The 20,868-nt window shown below is 37.3% G+C and overlaps 4 protein-coding genes across 4 annotated transcripts; 1 reads left to right on the top strand and 3 right to left on the bottom strand.

Moving 5' to 3' along the window:
* Positions 1–2,081: 2,081 nt before the first annotated feature.
* Positions 2,082–3,539, top strand: B0T23DRAFT_325735 (mitochondrial import inner membrane translocase subunit Tim54; the record flags this gene model as incomplete). Its single annotated transcript, XM_062835525.1, has 2 exons — positions 2,082–2,147; positions 2,214–3,539. 2 exons carry the CDS (start codon positions 2,082–2,084, stop codon positions 3,537–3,539), a joined length of 1,392 nt encoding a protein of 463 aa, XP_062688882.1.
* Positions 3,540–3,880: 341 nt separating this feature from the next.
* Positions 3,881–5,229, bottom strand: B0T23DRAFT_448972 (N-terminal domain of NEFA-interacting nuclear protein NIP30-domain-containing protein; the record flags this gene model as incomplete). The annotated part of the gene is made up of 1 exon (XM_062841065.1): positions 3,881–5,229. Exon 1 carries the CDS (start codon positions 4,889–4,891, stop codon positions 3,881–3,883), a length of 1,011 nt encoding a protein of 336 aa, XP_062688881.1. The 5' UTR covers positions 4,892–5,229.
* Positions 5,230–5,254: 25 nt separating this feature from the next.
* B0T23DRAFT_389583 (uncharacterized protein) lies at positions 5,255–5,832 on the bottom strand. Its single transcript, XM_062837817.1, has one exon. The coding sequence runs from the start codon at positions 5,711–5,713 to the stop codon at positions 5,507–5,509; it is 207 nt and encodes a 68-aa protein (XP_062688880.1). The 5' UTR covers positions 5,714–5,832; the 3' UTR covers positions 5,255–5,506.
* Positions 5,833–7,095: 1,263 nt separating this feature from the next.
* Positions 7,096–8,395, bottom strand: B0T23DRAFT_246385 (uncharacterized protein). Its single transcript, XM_062834132.1, has one exon. It carries the CDS (start codon positions 8,154–8,156, stop codon positions 7,137–7,139), a length of 1,020 nt encoding a protein of 339 aa, XP_062688879.1. The 5' UTR covers positions 8,157–8,395; the 3' UTR covers positions 7,096–7,136.
* Between the last annotated feature and the right edge of the window lie 12,473 nt (positions 8,396–20,868).

Raw genomic sequence — 20,868 nt, 5'->3', positions numbered from 1 at the left:
ATATTACGTAATACGAAGAGTAAATTAATAAGTACGAGATAGTATAAAATAGCCGAGATTATTAAATGTATACTACTAACTAAAATAATAGATTTGTAAATGAATAAAATTCTTAAATGTATTATACTACTCTTTTAAATATACTACTTAATTAGGACGTATCTAGTATTCAATACTTATAAATAACGGATAAATATAGTAATTGAATAAATAGGCGAAGCGAATAGATTAGTACCGTAATAAGACTTTTGCAAGAAATATATTTATTAATAGTAAGTAATTAGTTTATTAATTAATATATTTAATTGAAAAGGATATCTTAAGAATTAATCTTTTTTATAATAAAGACTTTTAAATTAAATAAATTAGTAATAAATCATACTTTAAATAGTAATAAATTATTCCTAAAAATAATTTACTATAATATAAAGAGTAAAGTCCCAAATATACCTAGTAGCCAAATATTTAAATACCTAAAACAGACTTAAATGCTAATTTAATTTAAATGTTGACAAGTCCGCGATAAATATTAAACTTCAATACGAATATAATTAGCGAACCCAGTATATTAAATAATAAAGTAGATAGTATAAAGAAGTGGACAAATATATACAAATAGATATAGACTAAAAATAGACTATATAGCTTCAATTAGTTTATTATACGTAAAAAAATTGACTATAACGATAAAAGAGGAAGTAAAAAAACATAGTAACAAAATAGTATTATAGCGAAAAATATTTTAATTTAAATAATCTATATTTCCTACGAAGTAGATATACAAAGGAAAAGACGTGACAATAGAATAGTATTACGAACGAAAAAAAAGTGACAAAGAATAATCGGAATATTTCCACACAGCAGATTTACTAAGAGATTTGCACTATTGCAGTTAACGAGGCTTCTCCTACTCTGTAAGGCTTTTATGCGCCCGACCCCCATACGAAGGTCGCGTGCGAAAAAGATTAGCGCATTCCCAAAAGTCTTACTGAACGCTTACTGGGACCTGTTTTCAGACCCCCATTTCCCTCCAAGGTAACTAGGTATGGGGTGCCCTGGTCAACCTGAAAACCCCTGACTCCAACCTCATCGTCGTCAACTGGTTGCTGTCTTTTCCGCACTGCTGCCATCTTCTTGTAAACCACCAGTCCCCCGAGTGTTGAAGCTCGACGCAACAGCATTGGACCTAGAGAGCATCGAGACTCTGGTCCGGGAATTTATTACTGGCTGGGAGCGGGCACTCCCGGGTCTGCCATTGATCGAAGGGGCATCCTGGTGGAGCTGAAGGTGGGGTGCACACGTTTAGCGCCATTGACACCGCATCTTCCCTGGGTGCTCCTGTTCTTTCAGGGGTTGCAGCGTCTTGGAACAGTTGTGCCCATTGACCACGCAGGAGGTCATCATGATCGCTGACAGTACATGAAGCCCAAGTCGACACGACCGAGTATACAGTTACTGTAGAGACATCCTCTGCGATGCTTCAGCAGAGAAGCCAGGGAAAGTAAGAACACGGAACAGATAGCCCGACGTATACAAGCTCATGTACCCTTTGCAGACGCTTTGAGAACCTATAGTTCTGGCTCAAATAGATGGAACCTGCTTCAATCGGGCTCAAGAGACGGCAGACAAACCCTCCAGGTTATGAGAATGAAGCCCAGACATGAAGCTATCTTGAAACTCTCAACACTGCATCTTGGGCTGTTCCAAGTCTGCGTACAAGTAGTCTGCATTTATACTGGCATGACGTGCGGTTGACCTTCGCATATGGCCCGTGCACAACCACTAAACGCGATGAAAGATGTAGGTGGGTGCCGCCGCGGGAATGCCTTATCGGCTTATCGCGATAAGAAAGTGTGTCCGGGAATTTTGGCAGTCGGGTGCTCCGCTGCACCGGCCCCAAGGTCCTCGACGGAGCTCCTACGGAGTCGCTGTCCGTAGTCCGTACAATCATCACGGAAAGCTCTCCCTACGATACCCCTCGCGCCGTCACAGTAAGCTGCATGCGCCCGTAATTGTGCAAACTCCATCACCACACGACATACATTAGAGTAATAGCATCAGCCAGCGCAACACTTTATACCATGGCCGAACCAGTACCCCCGGCGTCCAATGCGCCGCCTGCCGCTCCGGCTGCAGCTACGGCTACAGTATGATACTCTTCAACTCCCTCGTACTCAAGTGAACCTTTGATGGTTTGCTAACACTACACCTAGCCTCCTCCTCCTCCGAAAGCCCCCAGGCCGCAGAACCAGGCACTTCGCATGCTCGGTCTCCCTAACCTGCCCAACAAGCTCCCCTCCCGAAATTGGATCATCTTCTGGACCGTCTCGGCCTCCATCACAGCTGCAATCATTTACGACCGCCGCGAGAAGAGGCGAAACATTGCGAAATGGAGACACGCCGTCGAGCACCTGGCTGCCGAACCCATCACCGATAAACTCGGCCTTGAACAGCCGCGCAAGCTGACCATCTACCTCTCCGCCCCGCCCGGCGACGGCCTGCGGGTCGCTCAGGATCACTACACAGAATACGTCAAGCCTGTTCTTGCCGCCAGTGGCTTGGACTGGGAGTTTGTGCAGGGCCGCCGGGAAGGCGACGTGCGCGCCGTAGTCGCAGAAAGACTGCGCAAGGTGCGCCGTGGCTGGGAGAACAAAGACGAGCAGGACCCCAACCGCGAGCCTACCAAGGACGAGTTGATAGAGATCTACCGCCAGCAGCGCGGCATCAAGGACTACGAGGGTGTTCGCGGCGATGTTGTCATTGGCCGTCACACATGGAAGGAGTACCTCCGGGGTCTGCACGAGGGTTGGTTAGGGCCGCTGGTCGCGCCCGCTGAGCCTGCGCCGCTCCCTCCCACACCCGCACCCGCTGCGGCTGAGGGTAGCGCATCCACAGAAGACAAGCCCGCGGAGGAGAAGAAGGAGGAGGAAGCCCCGAAGCCCAAGCGCCCACCCCAACCCAAGCCATACAACACAACCTCCGATTACCCGTCCGAGACCCTCCACCCCCTGACGCCACAGGAGCTCACCCCTGCGGTCCCTATCCGTGAGCCTCATATTCTCGGCTTCCTCAACACCCCTACACGCATGGTCCGATTCTTCAACCGCCGCTCACTCGCCGACGACATCGGCCGCGAAGTCGCCGCTGTGTGCCTGGCAACCCACCGCGAGTTCCAGCAACAAACCAACCCAGACGCGCCGTCTACCGATTCGGTGCAGTATGAGCAGGCGAAGGAGCTCGAGTGGGAGGAGCAGGACTGGCCCAAGAAGGTATGGAAGGAGGATGAGGCCGATGCCGATAAGGAAGTGACGGAAAAGATCCATACCAAGCCCGTGGTCATGGACCCAAGACTTGCGCACCGCATGAGGAGGTTTGCCTTGACGCCCGAGGACGAGGATCGGGTGGGCAAGATTAAAGTGCCTGAGGAGGAGGTCGAGGGCTGGATCAAGGGTTCATTGAGGAAGGCCTGTCGTTGGGGCTACGACAAGGCCTTCAACAAGAAGAAGCTTGTCCCTTTGGAGGATAAGGATGTTGAGTAAGCGAGGTGGTACTGTTGATACAGGAAACTTGTGTTTAACTGGCATCTTATCCTCATGTACAAACAAGATATAAAAGAGGTACATGTTACGATCACAGTGTATGAATAAGCAATGGCGAAGAAAAGCTGGTTGTGGACTAGTTGTTGGGTATATAAAAGGGCTAGGTGTTGGCGGTTGCTATTTAGATGAGATTGGCGATATCTCTGATCTTTCCAGCCCTCTTCCACACAGCATATGATGAGCCTCCTCTCCCAGTAAACTCGTGAATCAAGTAGTTCAACCAAGTCAACTCCTGCCTTGTCTGGAGCCCCGTTTTCATTCTTCATTTCCCTTTACAATGCTCAGTCATCATCCTCATCCGACGATGCATATGAAACAAGTCCACCAGAGGGCTTTTTCGCGGGCGCCGTAGCTGTAGCCTTGGCTGGCTCAGAAACCACCGTGTTCCCCTCCTCCTCCTTCTTCTTTTTCCCTTCCTCTCCTCCACTCCTAGCCCTCTTCACCCCCGGCACCAACCTTTTCCCCTCTCCCATCCTCCTTCTCTTCCTCCCTCCACCTCCCGCTCCACTCAAAAACATCAACTCCTCCTCGCCCAACCCATCATCCTCCCCATCCTCTCCATCCCCCTCTTGCTCCTCACCACCACCACCACCACCTTTTTGCCGCTGCAACTCCCTAAACTTCTGCAACCCCCCTTCCTCCTCTCTTCGTCTCTCTTCCTCCTCCCTCCTCTTCCTCTCCGCCACGCCCTCAAGGAACTCAATCTCGTCGTCGTCCAAAGCGCGGAACTGGTTCTTGATCTTGTTGGCTTCTTCAAAGGCCGCTTGCCTGGCTGCCTTGTTGGCTTGGAGGACTTCGTAAAGGGATTTCTGTTCAGTGGCTGCTGGGCCACCACCGCCGCCGCCGCCAATGGTGGGCATGGAAGAAGCAGAAGAGCGTTTCTTGGCTTCGAGTTCGGCTTGTACGGTGAGCCATTCCTGGGACTTTTTGGAGGCGGCGGCTGGCGGGAGAGGGCTTGGGGTGGATGGTGCTGGTGCTGGTGCTGATGCAGGTGCTAGTGCTGGTGCTGGTGCTGGTGCTGTGGCGGCAGGGGTGGGGGTGGGGGTGGGGGTTATTGTTGATGTTTTTGATGATGATGAGGTGGTGGTGGTGTTTTGGACATTGGCTGGTGTATTGGTGACGGTTGTTGATGTTGTTAATGATGTCGATGGGGCCGTGGAAGTGGCGGCGGCAGCAGCGGTTGTTGATGAAGATGTGGGAGGCGAGACAGATGAAGACGTGACAGCCGCCGATGTTGCTACCTCCCCCGTAGAGGGATTGATGACGCCAACGGAAACGAAACGGGAGGACATTTTCCAGTGAACTTTTCAAAGATGGTTCGAAATTGTCTTGTAGACGGAACTGAATGTTTGGGATGTTTGTAATCTCCGCTGTGTCGTCCGGTTGTGAGGTGATTTCAGAATGACTGACATCCAAAGATTACTGGACCTTTCTCGACAATTGAAGAAATCTACGAAACGCACAACGAGTTTGATTGCTGTGATCTTGTGTCGTAGTTACGATAACCAGGTGGTTCATTTCATAATCGAGTCTCAAAACTCGAAACCCTTTTTTAGCGTTTGGTCGGTATGTCTGCCGGTAGGAAAAGCCACCAATCACAGCAGGGAGAGTGGAGCATTGCGCTGCTGAACATTATTTCGAGTCGACATTCGACAGCTCAACTATCTCAACTTCATACAAGCTCCAAAGCATCTAAGACTCAAACCCAAGAACGGCATTCGGCACGTCACAGATTGAAACGCATGAAATAGCGGTAATTGGTTCATCGAAATTTTTTGGTTTTGTTTATTCATCAGAGCATTGTAAAACTGGCAGTAAGAGGTGCCTTCAATGTGCTCGTCATTGCTGTCAGCTCATCATTGCAATGCACTCTACTACTCAATTTCGTCGGCAGATGCTGTCCGATATCATGTTATCCCCGAACTTCTTGAACCATGGTCAAGTCCACTGATATCTCGATCCAGCTGCTGCTGAACGGCGCCGTCAATTGCGAGTTGACTCTCTCGATCGGTTTTAATCGTCTTTTGCTTCCTCCCATCATCCCATTCTTTTCCACTCCCACATGTCCGCAATGCTCGTAAATCATGAGGGTATTTCGCGGGTAACAAATCCATCCCTACTGGCACGACGACCAGTTTAACCCTAAACGAACCCGTCTACCGTTTTGAACGTAGTTGCAAGTCTTCCCACTCTACAACCAGATGCCGGTCTTCGAGAAGAAGATGAAAAAAAAAAAAAAAAAAAAAAAAAAAAAAAAAACAAGAAAAAAAAACACCAAAGTCAAAGAAAACAGCCACCATCTAAGTCCATAGTCATGGTAAATAGAAAGACAACGTAAACGCTGTCCAGGTGTTCGCCGAGTATCGACAGAAGGCAAGTCTTTGGGCCACCCTTGACATGCAGCGATGAATGACTCAACGTGCAACCCAGAATGTGGTGTTGAACGTAGGAAACGACACACAAGAATAAAACAGCAATCGAGCCCCCTTTTTTCCGCAAAAATGCAAAGCAGCCTCATCTTGATTTTTCCGACCTCATGAACCCCAATCCTGTAAACGCACCAAACCCTGATGGGCAAGAAGAAAATGAAAGAAGAAGTAGAAAAAAGAATTGTACCATGCCCACCTCCGAACTTTTTTGATATATGTAAGGCCTCGAATGTACTTTTGATAGGTGACGCCGCGCGAAGAATGGCCTTCTTATGTAACTGACCAGCTGCGGTGGACCAGACGACCCTTTTTGTGAATGCAGAAAACGCAAAGAACCAGGAAGAAAAACAAAAACAACCAGCGAGTGCAGGTGACTTCGACCCAAGGTGATGTCAGCTACTCAAGCTGAAACAAGTCGGGCAATGCTTGTTGTGGGCTGTCGCGACATCGACCACATCGCATCTCTCGAACAGGTATAACCCATTGATGCGAATATGTCATTGATATCAGTGTATGCTGAATCTCGCAACCCAAGTCGACGCTGATGGGCCGGGGAAAAAAAGGTGGCGATCGATGCGGAAGCAAACCGCCCGTCTTGTGTATTGGAAGAAAAGATGAAAAACTTTTGTCGAATCTATGCCGAATTTGAACAAAGCCCGTGATTTAGGAATCCAAGAACGCCGGTTTATGAATATTACCGAACCATATACCGAGGAAGAAAACGAAAGTCATTAATCAATGACGAATGGAAGCGTGAAAGTTTGTATCCCGCGTATGCAAATACGTTGCGGCTGCCCATCCCATGCCGTAGCAATGCTTCTCCGCTCAAGCATGCGAGATGGAGCGAGCAAAGGTAGGAATTTCGCTAGGAACAGAATCTGGAGGAGTCTGGTCTTCTGGGCTTTTCAAACGAACCGGTCCATTTGTCGATCGGGGTATCTGAATGCAATGTATCAATTCTCTCATGTGCCTGTAAAGGAACCTGCACCAGATGAAAATGCAGTGAGAAAGCACAGCCTCCGATGAAAAGCTGCGGATGTTGTATGATCACTCAAAACGCCAAAACTCGTGGCATCGTCGAAACCGTGTCGCAAGTGTCCTTGGCTGTTTAGCCAACAACCGGCTGTCCGTAGGTGTGACCCATGAAGTATGGAGGCGAGTTGTCCGTAGCAGCACAAGTAGCGCAGTTGCAATCACCGGAAAGGGAATGCTCCCAAACGTTGTGGGTGTAGTTCCAGTACCCCGAAGTGCTGTTCTGGTGACGATTGGACAAGCCGCGATAGAACGAGTTATATGACGCAGGCTGCTGGTATTGCCGAGAGGCCTGGCAATGGTCCCTAACCGCACTATCGAACCACTCGTTGTAGTGGGAATTGACCGATGTCGCCGAGTTGACATACTCGGGCGTTCCGTATCCAGAGTCGGGAGGCGTCAACGGCGCCTGTTGCTGCGACCAATGACCCCACACGGACTGCTCGTGGCGAGGATAAGCAACGTGAGTGGTTTGGCTGCGCTTGATGCTCGATAGCCTCTCATACTCGGCAATCTGCTTCTGCTCCCAAGCCGAGGAGAACCGAGATCGGGAAATGTCGGTCTTGATAGGAGGCACAAGGGAGGCCAAGCGTTCGCGGTTGGCCTGAGCTTGTTGCAATTTCTTCGCCTCCAACCATTCCTTCCAGTTTGCCAGCCAGGCATTGTAATCCTCACTCTCATCGAGGTTGACATACAGCCGCCAGCCAATCACACCGAGCCACTCATATTCCAGAGTGTTGAGCTCCTTGACGGGAATCCCGCTCACTTCGGACCAGGACTTGTTCTGAAAAGTGTTATCGTCCAGAAACTTGCTTCCAAGCAAAAGCGAGATGGTCAACATGCGCCAGATTTGACCTTCGGAATGGGTGGTCTGGCCGTTAGCCTTCATCATGTTGACGCGCTTGGCAAGGTAGTTCATGCCGAGAAGGATGGTAGTGCTGGGAAGCCGAGTGGAAGTGAGAATCTGTGACACAAACTTCCTGAAGGCGGTGTTGACGGCGTTTTGCGGCATGACAATTCGAGTAGCCATTTCAGAAACATAATCGGCCATCAACTCGACCTCGTAGTCGAGAACGGCGCAAACACCTCCGGGCATCTTGGCGGTTGGTAGTCAGAAAATCTGAGTTTGAAAGTGAGAATGCGTTGAAAGATGGACGGATCCGGGACCAGAGCTTGGATATAACGGAGATATCACTAGCCGGATAAAATCCCAAGGCTCAAAAGGGGAGAGGATCTCGAAATGCTGAGAATGATCGAGATCTAGTGGGACGGTCTGGCCATAAGTCGTCGAATAGGTCGTGAGAAATCAGTTCAAAGAAAACCAGACTGTTTTGGGTCGTCGCAAAGAAAATGCCCGCAGCCAACAAGTGATCCCTAGTAAGAGATCTTTTTGTTCGCGAAGCAAAGGGGAAGTCGTCTTGATCCAATCAACAAGGCCGAAAAAATCTCTGGACTCAAGGGGTCTGTATCCGGTATGCAAGATGCCGGAATATTAGGTCTCGTTGAAAAGAGAATGTGTAGGAGCTATGAGACGGAAAGTTAGTTTTCCATGGCCAAGTGTTGCGTTTGGTGGAAAAGTGTGTATTCATGGTAGGGGACCGCGCGGAGCGGACTCCAAATTGAAGTTGGGCGGCAGAAGAAGACCAAAAACTGGACTTCTTGTTGAACAAATGTAGACACTAACCTGTGAAGACGAAGTCGGACGTGAAGGTGACAGGTACCGTCGTTGTGATCTTAAGGTGAGGTCGGTGACGGCGTGACAATGTCCCACAAGTGATGATGTGGGTGGTCTTGTCGACTTGTCCGGTGATGCCGTGCTGAGTCTGACGTCGAGGGTCTCGATACCACTAGTACTGGCAAAACACTGAGAGCGCACCCTGGCCGTAAAAAAAACCACTCCTGCAAAGGCGCCTCTTCGTTATTCGACCCAAAACAGCGAAGAGTTGAAATGCACCCAAATCCTCTCTTGAACGACGCAAAACTGAATTGGTCGCTCGTCGGTATGCGGGATCCCCGGCGGATTCGGCAGCGATGGAGGGGAGGAGGGAAGAAAAAAGAGACGTGAAGTACGGCGTGACGACGACGAGAAGAGAGGAAGAGAGAGAGGTGGAAGAGGAAGAAAAGAATCGTGAATGAAAGGTTGAGAAAGACGGGCGCTAGACCGGGGGGGTTAGATGGTCAGTGCAGTGCCCGGGTCGACTCGTTCAGTTGCGACAAGAGTGCGACTGCGACTGGCGACTTGCGACTGACTGACTGGATCGAAACCTTCAAACCTGCGCGCGACGGGGCCGGCTGCGAGGTGGTAAAATTGAAGTGAATGGCCTGCCAGAACTGCCTCTGACAAGACGCCAGACGCTAGCCGTGATCCACCGTGGCCCGTGCACATGTCATCAGGAGCCAAAGAGAGAGGCGAACGAGGGCGACGACAGATCCGCTGCCAAAGTGGATGGCAAAAGCGTTGGGCGAGTGGAGCAGTGAAGACCCAGCAAAAGGATGAAAAGAACAACGCTTGAGTGGTCCGTTCTGCAGATGCGCTAGTCAAGCAGAATGGATGGAAAGCAGACAGACGGGAACCACACCACAGTGCCTGTAATCTGACTGGATCTCGATACCTACAGTACCGTACCTCCACTTCGTTGCTGTTACCGTCCTGCGTGCCCGCAAAACCCGGCACACTCGTAGTGCAGGTGCATAGAGGTAGGTAGGCACTGCAGGTGAAAGTCGGGAGACCGTCACGCCGCAACTGAGCTGACCACAAGATGGTGGGAAAGTTTTGAAACCGCCACAGTGATGACCTCTTGGAAATGGGATCTGAGTACCTACCTACCCAAGCTTGTAAGATCTCGCGGGCCTCTTCTCAAACAACTGCATGTCGCCGTAGATCTCAACCTAACCACTTGCGTGGGAATCTCTACACTACATTACACGGCCTCGGATACACAGTACTGATTACCACTGCACCGTAAAAGTCGACCGAAGTGCATCGCAGTGCATCGTGGAGGTGCGTGCCCTGTCCTCTGGACCGAGATGGGAGTGTGCATCTGTAGGTAGGTAGCTTCCAGGGTACATACGACAATGACGGAAATGACCAGGGTTCGCGTCGACCAGATCATGTCCTTTTTCGACGGCCCTTCCCAGACAAGCGAACGATGGCACCGATGAAAATTTCACGGCGAGTACTAGTGTAGTAGGTACTCTATGTGTGCGGCAGGACGGGCGCCAAGACAAGCCGGACCACGCAAGGGAAAGAGAGACAAAAGCGAAGAGCACCTGCCGTTGGTCACAATTACAACTGCCTGCTGGAAAATAGCGAAGTTGCGAAGGAGTGGAAGGTGCTGCAACGGAAGAAGTCCCATTCCCGCTGCTTCCAAAAAGGCAGGCAATATCTGCTGAAATGACCACACTAGAGCCAAAGGTCGATCTGCTTGTGTTGACATGTTACCTAACAAAACATGGCTTGTACAATGCGGTCATTCATGCGATCAATGTCAAAAGGTAACATCCGAGACACGGTTATTCGGGCTTGATTAGATTTGCCTTCTGTCTTTCCACATGTGCGTTGCGTCTGTGTTTTTCCCCAGCAGCCCAGGAGCCCAGCGAAAGCCCAGGTACCTGACTTCAGGTTGAACGGCCTGTGACGTCTGTCCTCTGCCGCGTTCACTACATAGTACACTAGGTACACTAGTGTTTGCATACTACACGAGTACGATCCCAACAACACCGTGGCGAATGTGTTCGAATACGTAATACCGATACTAAACCCCAAGAAACGATGCAAAGCCGCCGTCCCATCGTGGGGGGCAATCTGCAAAATCCGGTCCTTCGCTACTGTTATCATTTACTGAAATTGTAACAAGTCTGGTACGAAATTTGATGATTGCTCAGGACCGACAGCAACCTGGAGGATTGGGATGGAACTCCTCCATGACACTGCAATTGACATGGTCTGCACGTTGTTTAGTAACTGGCCTGGGTGGGGGCTAACTGACTTGTCAGCGTCTCGCCAATTTCAGATTGCACCAGGGTATCCACGAGGAGACTTTCAATCACTAAAAACCATTAGAACCCACTAGATGGATCAATACATCACGATGTGCAGCTGGGTAAGGTACATCTGCACATGTCAAGCGAGAACAGATACCTCGATCCCGAGTATCGCCCTATCAATTTCCCGTCTGCCCGGGCTCTCAACTTTATTCTCCAGCTCTCAGGAGTGAGGACATGCATTGCCGTGTGCCAATGTCCATGTTAATATTTAATTAAGTGAGGATAGGAGTTTCTTAGGAAGTATCAGATGACCCGACCCTATACCCAAAGCTTCCTAACCCAGTGGTCCGTGCATTTATATAGAAAATTGGTCCGACCTACTAAAATAAAAAATTGACACAATTACTACAAAACGTATTCGTACGGAATCACTTTAATAATAATATTAAATAAAATTATTTCTCTTTACAAAACCGAAGTATACCGCTTACAATCTCCTTTTATATAATACTTCAGCAATACTATTACAGATAAAATCGAATTTAATATTATTAATACTTCTATTTATACAAGGAATAATATACACACAAAAATTTCCCCGCAAAAAAAAATCCCTAATTACCTATAAAAGACTTTCCCTATAAAGAAATAACTATCTATAAAAGGACCTAATATTAATAGAGCGCTATAAATATAATTGGGAATTAAGTAGCCTAAGGGTAATTTAATTTATCCCTAAACTATTTCTAATTTATTTTAGTTATCCCTACTATTACTAATTCTAATACCTTAATTATAATTATTAAATTTAAACTTTAAATAAAAAAATTATAATCTCTGTAGGCTTACCCGTATTGCGACGGAATTCGTCTTAAATAATATAACCCCGGCCTTTACCACTATTATTATAATAAATAAGGGGAAGGCCTATAATAAATTTATAATTAATATAAATTCTATAAAATATATTTTAAAAATTTATAATTATATTTAACCGCTTTATATAACATATAAATAAATAGAATAAAGGAATATATATTATAATATTATTTATATATTTTCTTTATCTATTAAATATTAATTTAAAAATTATTAGTAATATATTAGGGATACGTTAGAAGTATAATTAGGAAATTTATATTCCCGTTCTTTTAAAAGGGCATTTATATTAAATTATCCGCCTCTTTCTCTACCTTATTATTTTACTAATTCCCTTATACTTTTCTATCTTTAAATTCTAATTATAAATCTATTAAATCCGAATCTTCTTTATCTTCCTATTACTTTTCCTATTATATTTCCTACTTATCCTCTTACTACTTATCCTCCGACTATTTCTCCTACTTATCCTCTTACTATTTCTCCTATTTATCCTCCTATTACTTATCCTCTAATTACTTCTCCTATTTATTTTCCTATTATTTTTCCTATTCATCCTCCTACTATTTATCCTCCGGCTACTTCTCCTACTTATCCTCCTACTATTTCTCCTATTTATCTTCTTACTACTTATTTTCTAGTTATTTCTCTTATTTATCTTCCTACTATTTCTCTTATTTATCCTCCTATTATTTATCCTCCGGCTACTTCTTTTATTATATCTCTTACTTATCCTCCTACTACTTATCCTAAATTAAAGGCGAATCTAATATATAAATTTAGAAGGCGTTTCTAATTTAAATAATTAAGTCCAATTCTCTATTGAAACTTATTACTTTATATTTCTTAGGAATAACCGGGTACAAAGTCCTACTAAGGATAAAGATAATTATAGCTTAATTTAAGGTTATAGAAATTATTAAATCCTTATACTATTTTAAATTTATTTATAATTAATTTAATTATATTAAAATTTTATAAGGTTAGGTTATATACTAATAGTAACTATATAAACCTTAACCTTAATACTTCCGATTGAAACGTCCGATAGATATTCCTTAAGGATATTATAAATATTCTTTAAATATTTAATTAAATTACTATAAATTGTAAATATAATTTAATATAATTGAATATTAACTTTTATATTAATTTCAATAATTTTCAAATCTTACTTATATTAAAATTATACCAAATATCCGTACTATAACAATCCGGCTTAAACTCCTTCTAATAGTAGAAGATCTTACTAGGAACGATTATATATACGCCCTACGGAAATTAATAGGAATAATTTAGGGATAAATTAGTGTTTAATCCCTATATTTGTATATTTATTAGCTTTTAAAGGGGGTACTACAATCTAATATTTACCCTTATCCTTAAATTTAGCGGATTTTTAATTACTATTTAAATATTCTTTATATACGTTAGAAATTGTAAATTTATAGTAAATAAGTGCTATTTTGTAAAATAAATTATTAATCACCTTTAATAAATCCTATAGTAGTAGCGGAGTAATAGTAGTAAAGTAATAAATATTTAAATAAGTAAAGAATAATCGGACGAAGAAGATTTTTAAAAAAAGGATTGAAATTATTCCTTTTATATTAGTAAATATATATATAATTATATAATTTATATTATTTTATACCTATTATTTACAAAGAGGGGTAAAATATCCAATAAAATCCGTCGATCTACCGACTAATCTCGGATAAAACCCTAATAAGTCCGAAGAGGTCTAAGCTTATTCGCCAACCTATCGCACAATTCAAGTTTTTTTTTTCTATTAGTACTACTATATAGACTTTTATATAGATTTGTATATTATTTATATGTAAGATTCGGCATTATAATATAATTAATATTTATATATATTATCTTTTTAAGAAGCTACTAATTCGAACTACCCTTTTTAAATCCTTTTTCTTAGGTTTTTTTTCTCTTCTTTATTTTTATTTCTAAAGGATAAATTTAATATATACAACTTTATATAAATAAAGATACTATATAATTTAATAGAGGGTTATATAACGTTTAATAACGAATTTTTTATATAAATAGAATTTTATAATTTATATTGTAAATAAAATATAACTTCCTTAGTAGAAATATTACTTACTTATCTTCTACCTAAATCCGTATATACAAAACTACTAATAAATATTTCCTATAATAAAAATTCTAATAATATTTTTATTTAAAGTATAATTCTCTATAGGAAAATAATGAAGGTATGATTCCCTATAGGAAAATAATAAAGGTATAATTCTTTATAGGAAAATAGGGAAGGTATAATTCCCTATAGGAAAATAATGAAGGTATGATTCCCTATAGGAAAACAATGAAGGTATAATTCCCTATAGGAAAATAATGAAGGTATAATTCCCTATAGGAAAACAGGGAAGGTATAATTCCCCATAGGAAAATAATAAAAGTATAATTCCCTATAGAAAAATAATGAAAGTATAATTCCCTATAGGAAAATAATAAAGGTATAGGATAAAAGTATACTTCCCTATATAGTAACGGTACGGTAGTAGTAAAGGTGGTATTAGTATAATACGTATATAAGGAAATTTAGTAAAGTTAGAAGGAATTAGGATTAGGAGGGGAGTTTAATTAAATTCTATAAATATATAGCCCCCGGGGGGGGGGGGTATAAAAAAATTTAAGGAATAGAAATATATAAATATAAGTAAAGAAGAGTTGAAAAATAATTAATTCTAATATTTAACCTAATAGTAAAAAATAGCCTTTAATAAATTAAATACTAGGTAAACATCTCTAAAACCCTCTAAGGGCTGCTAGCCTACTAAAAATATATTAATAATATAATTTAAAATATATATAAATAAAAAGGGGTATCAACTAACCTAACCTAATACCTACCCTAATATTAAATATATATATTATTTCCGAATAAAAATATTAATTCTATCCTTTAACACTTTATTAGAATAAAGTTAAATTTAAACCGAATTTATTATTTTAATATCGCTATCCCCTTTATATTTACTATCCCGACCTTTTATATTTTAATCTCTATTCTTATTATTATCCTTATTAATCGTTATTAATTCCCTATTCCTACTTTCACTACTTCTCCTAAGTAAATTACTACTATAACTATCATCCTTTCTATTCTTATTTATATTCGTTAAATTAATACTTTTCCTCTTAGATAGCCTTAGAATTTATTTAACGAATAAATCTAAGCCCGAATTTTATAAAGATCTATACCGTAAGCATATTTTATAATTAAACGCCGACCCTATTCAATTTCTATTATACCTATTCCTATTACTTCTTTTAATTATTAATAACCTAGTCCTAGAAACCGACCTAGAAAGCGACCTAGAAAGCAATTGAGAAAGCGACCTCGATATAGACAAAAATATAGAATTCCTCCTTAAAACTATAATATTAATAGATTCTAAAGTAATTATATTATTAGGAAGTAAATACTTCGCTACCAACGACGCTAATTGGATATTAAATAATAAAGTAAAATTTTAAGGACTTCTATATCCTCTTAGTATTAAATTACTTTTAGAATTAAATTTTAAAGGAATTTTTAAATATTTAAGGTTAGTTAGAATAGAGAAATTTCTATTTAGAAAATTAAAAATTATAAAATTTATAAGCGTAAGGGAATAGAAGCGGGTTAGGACGGATACTATAATATTGGAACCTCCTTTTAAAGAATAAAGGGTTAGATTAGGTTAGTATTATTAGGGTTAATAGTTATATTAGCTAATAAAGAGGTTATCGTCGTCTAAATCGGATTTTAAATTAAATAAAAATTCGATTATTATATTAGCGGCCTTTCCGGTAGTACTTCTAAGTAGTAAATCGGTTTCTATATTAAGATTAGGGGTAAATTCCGAATTATTAAAATTAATAGTATTAGTAATAGAACTTCCTATAATACTTATAGCTAGGCCTCTACCCTTATAATACAATTTATTGGAGGACGAAGAATTTAAATTCGAAGAACTTAAATTCGAAGAATTCGAACTTCCCGAATTCGAAGAGTACCCCTATTTTAAACTATTACTCGTACTTATATACAATAGAATATTAATATTATAAACCCTATTAAGGAATTAATTATATAATTATATATTAGTATTATTATTATAAAAACTTTTAACGAGTTTCTAATTTACTTAGTTAGGGTCCTAAACTTTTTATTAACTATTATTATTAAAAAGAGGTTCTAGGTTTTCTAGTCTTAAATTTTCCTAATAATTAAATACTTTTTATATAGTAGTAATATTTATAACGTTTTTAATAAACAACTAATTAACTACTAATTTACAAATAATAGTCCTAAATATAAATATAATAGTTTTATATAAATTATAAAAGCGAATCTACTTTAAACTATAGAAGGTATAAATAAAATTTATTTTTTAAATATAGTAAAGGGCGTAATATTTATATTAATTAGGTTAATTAGCAGTTTAACGAATGATAATATCCTAAATAATTAAATTTTTATATTAATAATAAGTATATCTCTTCTTACTTTTATTAACAAAAATAATTAAATTTTTAAAACAATAATAATTTAAAAGAAAATTTAAAAGGGGAAGTACAGCGCAAAATAGGGATACAGCCCTTTTCATTTAAAGGAATAATTAGGAATTAATTTCCTATTAATATAATTTTAAAATATTATAACCGATTAATATAGGCCGGGCCGATCCCTTAATAGAATTATAAAAATTCACTTAAATTAGAAAAAGCGAATAAATTAAAGTTATAAAAGTAGTAAGTACTAATAAAGTAGAATTAATAATATATTAGGAGGATCCGTAGGAATAAATTGGAGGGTTAATTATTATAAGTAATATTATAATTACATTCGCCCTAAAAAAAATATATTTAAGATTACTTCGGTTTTCGAGGGTTATATCCTTTTCTTTTAGAAAGTCTTTATTTAGAATAAAAAGGTCGAATTGGGAAATAATATAAATAAATTTACTCTTTTTAAAAAATTAGAATTTAAAAATCCTAACCTAAACTTAGGCCGGGAGGGTATTAAAATTAAACTTTCTATTATTAATAGAACTAAATAAATTTAAAATAATTACCTCTCCTTCTTCTAATATAATAAATTTAATATTAGAATATATTTAATTAATTTATATATTTATATTTTCCTCTTTATTATATTATTTCTATATTAATTTCTAATTTAGAATACCAATTATAAAATATTAATATAATATTTTTAATTAGGTTTAATTAATATTAATACTTTTCCTATATCCAAATTTACTTTATAGAACCTATAATTATATAATAGGGTAAGGGGTAATAGTATTTTTTTTAATTATTATAAATATTATATATTATTTAGATATACTTTATAGGCCCTACCTACAACCGTACAATTTCTACCTCCAACTTAATAATCTTTCTCCTAAAATTATTTACTTCTCTTTAGGCTCGGTCCTTTTATTCTTTAATTTCGTCCTTTTATTTATTTACTTTAACCTTTTCAATTTAAAGATTATTATTAAATTTAATTAAAATATTATAAATTTAAGTATATTATATATTCGTATAGGGCCCTTCTTAGTATAATTTATATTCATTAAGAGTAAATAGTAGTATAAGGTTGTTTCTAATCTATAATCCCCTAGATATTTCGATATAAAAGAGAAACGGATATTTTAAATTAGATTTAATAATTATAAAATATTTAAATTTGGTATTTATTATAATTGAACGAAGACGGATAGCGTATAAACGGTAAATTGAAGGAGATATAATATTGTGAGGGAAATTCGGATATCCGGCGAAGGAAAGTATAATAGGAAAGAAAATATAATAGGAAAGAAAGTATAATAGGAAAGGATATAAGAAAATATAATAGTAGAGGTTAAGGCGAACCGGCGTACCCGAAGTTTATTAAAAATTAAAAGAAGAAAATATTAATTAGAAGAAGAAATATAGAGGTCTTCTTATAGTAGGAGAACTTTAAATTATAGGAGGCGTACGAATATTAATAGAAAGTAGAAGGACGGATAATAATTAGTATTTACTCCGGAAGTAGAGATAGAAGCTAAAGTAATATATTAAATAAATTTATTAGTATTAAGAGGGATGAAAATATAAAAATATTAAATAGATAAATAGAGGTAAAGAAATATTAAAAATTGAGATTTATTTCTAATAATTCTAATAGGAAAATAAATAGGTAATTTACTAGGTATTAATTTAGCGGAGGAGAGATTGTTAGAAGATAGAAATAGTATTAAGCCGGCGGAAATAGTAATTTAATTAGGATATTTTGAATAGGGCCCTCCTCCGACTAAGGTATTTTAGTTTAAAATTTTAAATATAAAGTCCTATTTAGGTAGGATTAATTTAATCCTATATTATAAATAATAATCTCATTAGCTTTTTAAATTTACGTAATGATAATTTAAATATTATAAATAATAATTTTTATACCTCCAGAGTAAATAAAATTTAAATATAGGTTAAAATAGGGGGATAGGGTATTAAAAAGAGGCTTTTAATTATAGTAATTTCAAAATATTAGGGATAGGCCTAAAGAATAAAATTAAAGGTCGGTAAATTAGTATTATTCCTTTATAATATTTTTTATAAAATTCTAAATTATTTATTCTAAAGTATATATATTCCCCTTCTTCAATAATATATTTTCGAAGTAAAGTTTTTCTATAGAGAAATTATAATTATTTCTCTATATAAAATACTCTTTAATTCTATTAAGAAGGTAAAGTATTTTATAAAAACCCCCTTCCTCCCCTCCCAGTTATTCCTTCCAATTTATTTTTCCTACCTTCTTTCAATTATATTTCGAAGTAAAATTTCTCTATAGGGAAATAACGTAATTAGAAAAAACCTAATAATTTACTTCTCTATAAAAGATACTCTCTAATTTTATTAGTAAAGTAAAATATTTTATAAAGGTTTCCTCCTAATCATTCCTCTTAATTTATCTTTTTCTATTTTTAATTATATTTCTTTAAAGTAAAATTTTCCTACGGGGAAATAACGCAACTAACGAAGATTTAATAATTTATATTTTCGTACAAAATATTCTAAATATATAGCTCTATTATAAGTATAAACCCTTATTTATACTAAAACGCTTCTATTTACTTACTTATAATAATTAATTAGAGATTTTAATTTAATTTAGCGAATTATAATATATTTATATATTTAAATAATTAAAGTACTTAATTATTTAATTCAATTAAACGTTTATAATAATACTTTCAATTTAAAAATTATCCTCGTTTATATAGTAGAACCTCCTACTTAAATTATTTTTTATAATTTTTAATTACTAAATTGAATTATCTATTAAATAATTTAAAATTAACCCCTTTTACCTTTAAGTCCTCCGCTATATTTACCCCTATTTAAAAGATTAGATTGAGAGAGTGTACTAATAAATTTTTATTTTACGTTTTTTCATTATATATAAATTTAAAATATATACTTAGAGATTAATTACTATAGAAAGTATTAGAGGAATTCTATTCCTACCTTATATTCTATAAGTATTATATATTAATTACTAAGTATTAGGATCCGTATCCTTTAAAGATATAGTAATATTCTATACCCTTCCGAATTATTAATATATTTATTATAATAATTACTCTATTTAGAGGATATTTCGGGTACCCTATATAAGCGTTTTCCTTATAATTAGTAGGAATATTTTTAAAATAACGTTTATAACGGATAAAGATTTTATTAAAATATTTATAGAAATTTTAATTAATAATTTATTTATAAGGTTCAATATAGTTAACTTTATTTACACTTTATTAAAGGAATTAAAAAGATAGAATATAATATTTAGGGGTAAAAATAGGCGGTTACCGGGTAAGGGTTGGTTGGAATATAATTAGAATTAAGTAAATTAGTATTATTTTATTTATTAAAATTAAAATATTATATAAATAAATTAACGGAAATTAAAATTATTAATTTAATATTTAAGAAAATTTTTATATAATATTTTTAACGTACCTTTTAAAATCTATTTATCTTTTCTAATATTTATTACTTTTATTCTATATAGTAAATTTACGTATATTTCTTTACTTCTCCGCGTAGGCTTTTTTATAGTTCCATATAATTAATTAAATTATAATTTAATAATTGAATATAGAAGGGGCTTCGCTAAAATAAAAATTATTCTCTCTATTTTTTTATATAATAATAAGCAACCCGGGCGATACTAACCGGGGATATTTTATAGTAGGTAATTACTTAAATCGAATAATGTTATTAAATAAGCTATTGAATATAACTTCCTTCGCGGGATCTATTTTTTCCCTATAGAGAAATTTCAAACGTTGAGATTTATATAGGTTTAAAGTTTCTCTATAGGGAAACAATCTTAAATAATCTAAAAAGTAATTAACGTTTATTTATAGAGAAAAAAAAATAAACGTATAAAATTGCTTAATATTAACGTTTAAATTATTAGGTTAGAGAACGAATAAATTAAGAAGTACGGTAACTATACGTTTAAGTAATTTGATAAAAATTTAAACTTATATTAATTTTAAAAGGAAGTTACTTTATTTATACTATTATAAACCTTCTTATAAATCTAGTATAATATCCTATAAAGTATAGTTTAATTCCAATTAATTTTAATATATAACCCTTAATACCGATCTATTCTAATTCGAAAATATATTATATATTGAAGTTACTACGACTATTATTTTATTTATTCGATCCTTTAATTATTCTATTTGAGTATTTACCTATAAAATTAATTATATTTATAAAGATATTACAGTATAATAATATATTATTTATTTAGTAAATTCGAGTTTAGTATAGAAGATATTATAATTAATTACTTCGATTTACGATATTAGGTTCTCGAATTAGTAAAATAATTGGACGTTAGAAGTATT

Source organism: Neurospora hispaniola (genome assembly GCF_033458365.1).
Source record: "Neurospora hispaniola strain FGSC 10403 chromosome Unknown B0T23scaffold_9, whole genome shotgun sequence".
NCBI lineage: Eukaryota > Fungi > Ascomycota > Sordariomycetes > Sordariales > Sordariaceae > Neurospora > Neurospora hispaniola.
The sequence above is the reverse complement of the archived record's forward strand: the minus strand, read 5'-3'. Positions and strand labels throughout refer to the sequence as shown.